This window comes from Contarinia nasturtii, unplaced genomic scaffold (genome assembly GCF_009176525.2).
Source record: "Contarinia nasturtii isolate CC-2019 unplaced genomic scaffold, AAFC_CNas_1.1 Cnas_scaffold_533, whole genome shotgun sequence".
NCBI lineage: Eukaryota > Metazoa > Arthropoda > Insecta > Diptera > Cecidomyiidae > Contarinia > Contarinia nasturtii.
The window spans coordinates 2,993,755-2,996,400 of NW_022197885.1; the positions used below are offsets into that span (position 1 = coordinate 2,993,755).

Below are 2,646 nucleotides of genomic sequence, written 5' to 3' on the forward strand. Positions count from 1 at the left end.
AAAAGGTTTCAAGGCAATCGCAAAAATTTGCCAGGCTGGATAGGGGGGGCCATGTAGACACGCGCATAAACGGTGATTATAGTAATTCCACAAGTGACAATTATGGTTTATTTGAATGTCACTGTCTGCGAGTAGCTTATGTGTTCCTGCACGTGATGGATGAAAAGATTGTACGAATAAAGCATCGCCTTTTTAAATATATTTCGATGTATCCAGCCAAGTGGACCTTATTTCATAAATTACATTTTCGATCAAATTGAGGAAATAAATGCATTGAATTTGGTTAATTACCAATTAATTTTCAAAACTTTTCGCCGCTTTTGTACCAATTACACATATTCGATTTATAAAGAACCCAAATATGACGTAAAATGTTTATTTTATGAATTTTGTTAATTTTTATTGGAACATGCCGTATTTTGTTCGACATGAATATTGTTTTTCTATTATTTTTTGCATATTTAATGATTTGTTTTAATGATTAAATTCAAATAGTTATTTCGATTTTTTTTTTTGGTTAATTCATACCAAAATATTAGAATTTCATAAAATACAACATAAATGCTATGATTATAATAATATTATACGTGCAATTAAAAGTGAGTCTCGAGCACAAATTCTTCTTAATTTTTTTTGGTGTTATTCATTCATGTTGTTCAACAAGGCCAACAATCGATAAGATAATTGCATGACCTGAAAGAAATGCAAATAAAAGTCGATGATCATATTTCAAGCATCTAATTATCTTACGCTTAAAAATCGTTCCATCGAAAGATCGGCAAATTTAAAAGCTTCCAAACTAAGAAGTCGCTGATTATTCTGAATAATCAAAGTGATTCCATTTTGAAAACGTGTATTTTTTGTATACCAAATGCTATCGTAAGCACTTTGTGGTATTTCTGAGCTCTGAAAAATCATACAAAGTTTTTTTAATTAAAAAGTGCCAAATTGAAAACAGTTTGATTGCATACACTATTTCGGATTTTCTGTGAAAACCAGCACATCACAAACAATTCCACTATGGATGAAAATGCATTCATCAAATATTGAATCAAATCATTTAACGAAGTCACATTTGTGCCCATGAAACAGAATAAAACCAAAATGGACGTGCTACAGCATAGATTAACAAGCGATGCGATTGAAAAAATATCGTTAAGCTGATGAATAAACCTTTTTGGAAATGGAATTTTCAAAGCACTCATAAATTCAAATAGACGCAAATATGAACGATAAAAATCAAAGAGTGTTCAATTTACTTACCCATTCAATTGATTATGTTTTTTAATGCACCAAATTAAGTGCTGATAATCATTGCGGTCATCTTGAATGGATCCATCATATGTGGTCATTTTCTTGGCCAAATGCTTATAATGCATATCAATCAAAAATATAATGCCATACATCATAAAATTGATGGCATTAATTGTGCCAATGTTGATAGCAGCCTCATAGCATTGTGAAAAGAAGAAAATTGGAAAGAAAATACGTTGCTTCGGATAGATTCGATACGGTTCATACGGATACTGCATCTCAAAATGTTCATCATTGGTTTTCGATTTATAATATGCGACAACGGTTGGACTGAAACTTGCATAGTTGATTGCAAACACAGAAATAATGACACAAATGCGAGTTAAGCGATTTATCCTTTTGTAATACTCATCAATGCGATATTCTTGCCGTTGCTGCTCACTGCATGGCATATTATCGTCAAGCATGAGTAATAATCGATTGAGCTTATGTCGTTTGAGTAGGAGCGTAAAAATTTTCGGCACTAATGATGTTATGTAAAATAACGGATACAAATGTCTACCATAAACCGATAAACCTTCATTAATCGTTTCCATCATCACTGTATATTGGCCGTAACCATTCAACATTGTATTTACAAATCCCAATGGCAACAGCCAGTTTGCGACAATATGATAAGCTTTTTCACCATTCAAACTATATGTCATTGCCAAACCCTTTACGGCAATTGTCAACAGTGGCAATTTTATAAAATCAATTGACTTCATTTTTCAAATATTGTGAATCTTCGTAATTTCAAAAAATTTAACAAGATCAAATCTTACTCTTAACATACAGAAAAAGAAACAAACTAACCCCGAGGAGTTGAACAGTTACCTTTTATATGGAAATTTTTTAATTATTCTATCAACGCAGTGAGCGTTGCTTAAACAAGCAATAAAAACAGTAATTGTATGGCTTGTTTTTTGTTCATTGGACCGCCGAGCTTCAATAATATGAATTATTTTTAATTAAATGTCTATCCAACCGGTAATTTGCGGTTAACTACCAGATTGTCATTGAAAAGAACTTTTTTTTCACCGAATCTATCTCTTGTGGCACTCCACATTGAATGAATGAAATTTCAAACTGAATAATTACACTGTCATTTTATATATACATATATTTCGATTGGAAAATATAACCAAATGCCTGAACAGCTCATCCATAATAAATCTTTTGCTTTATTTTCGGTAAATTAACCAACATCAAATAACAATTATTTGATTTAATTCTATTAATTTTGAATTGAACACATTGACATTGTACATTCTCATCTAACGATATTTTTGCTTTCGAAACAAAACCCCAGACCATAACCATGCACTGCAATTAAATTGATACAATATTTCA

General features: G+C 31.3%; 1 protein-coding gene across 1 annotated transcript; it reads right to left on the reverse strand.

Annotated features, from left to right (window-relative positions):
- Window positions 1-639: 639 nt before the first annotated feature.
- LOC116339707 (odorant receptor 67c-like) lies at window positions 640-2,021 on the reverse strand. The gene is made up of 4 exons (XM_031765737.1): window positions 1,264-2,021; window positions 972-1,173; window positions 751-906; window positions 640-693 (listed from the first exon to the last, which is right to left on the reverse strand). The coding sequence occupies exons 1-4, from the start codon at window positions 2,019-2,021 to the stop codon at window positions 640-642; spliced, it is 1,170 nt and encodes a 389-aa protein (XP_031621597.1).
- Between the last annotated feature and the right edge of the window lie 625 nt (window positions 2,022-2,646).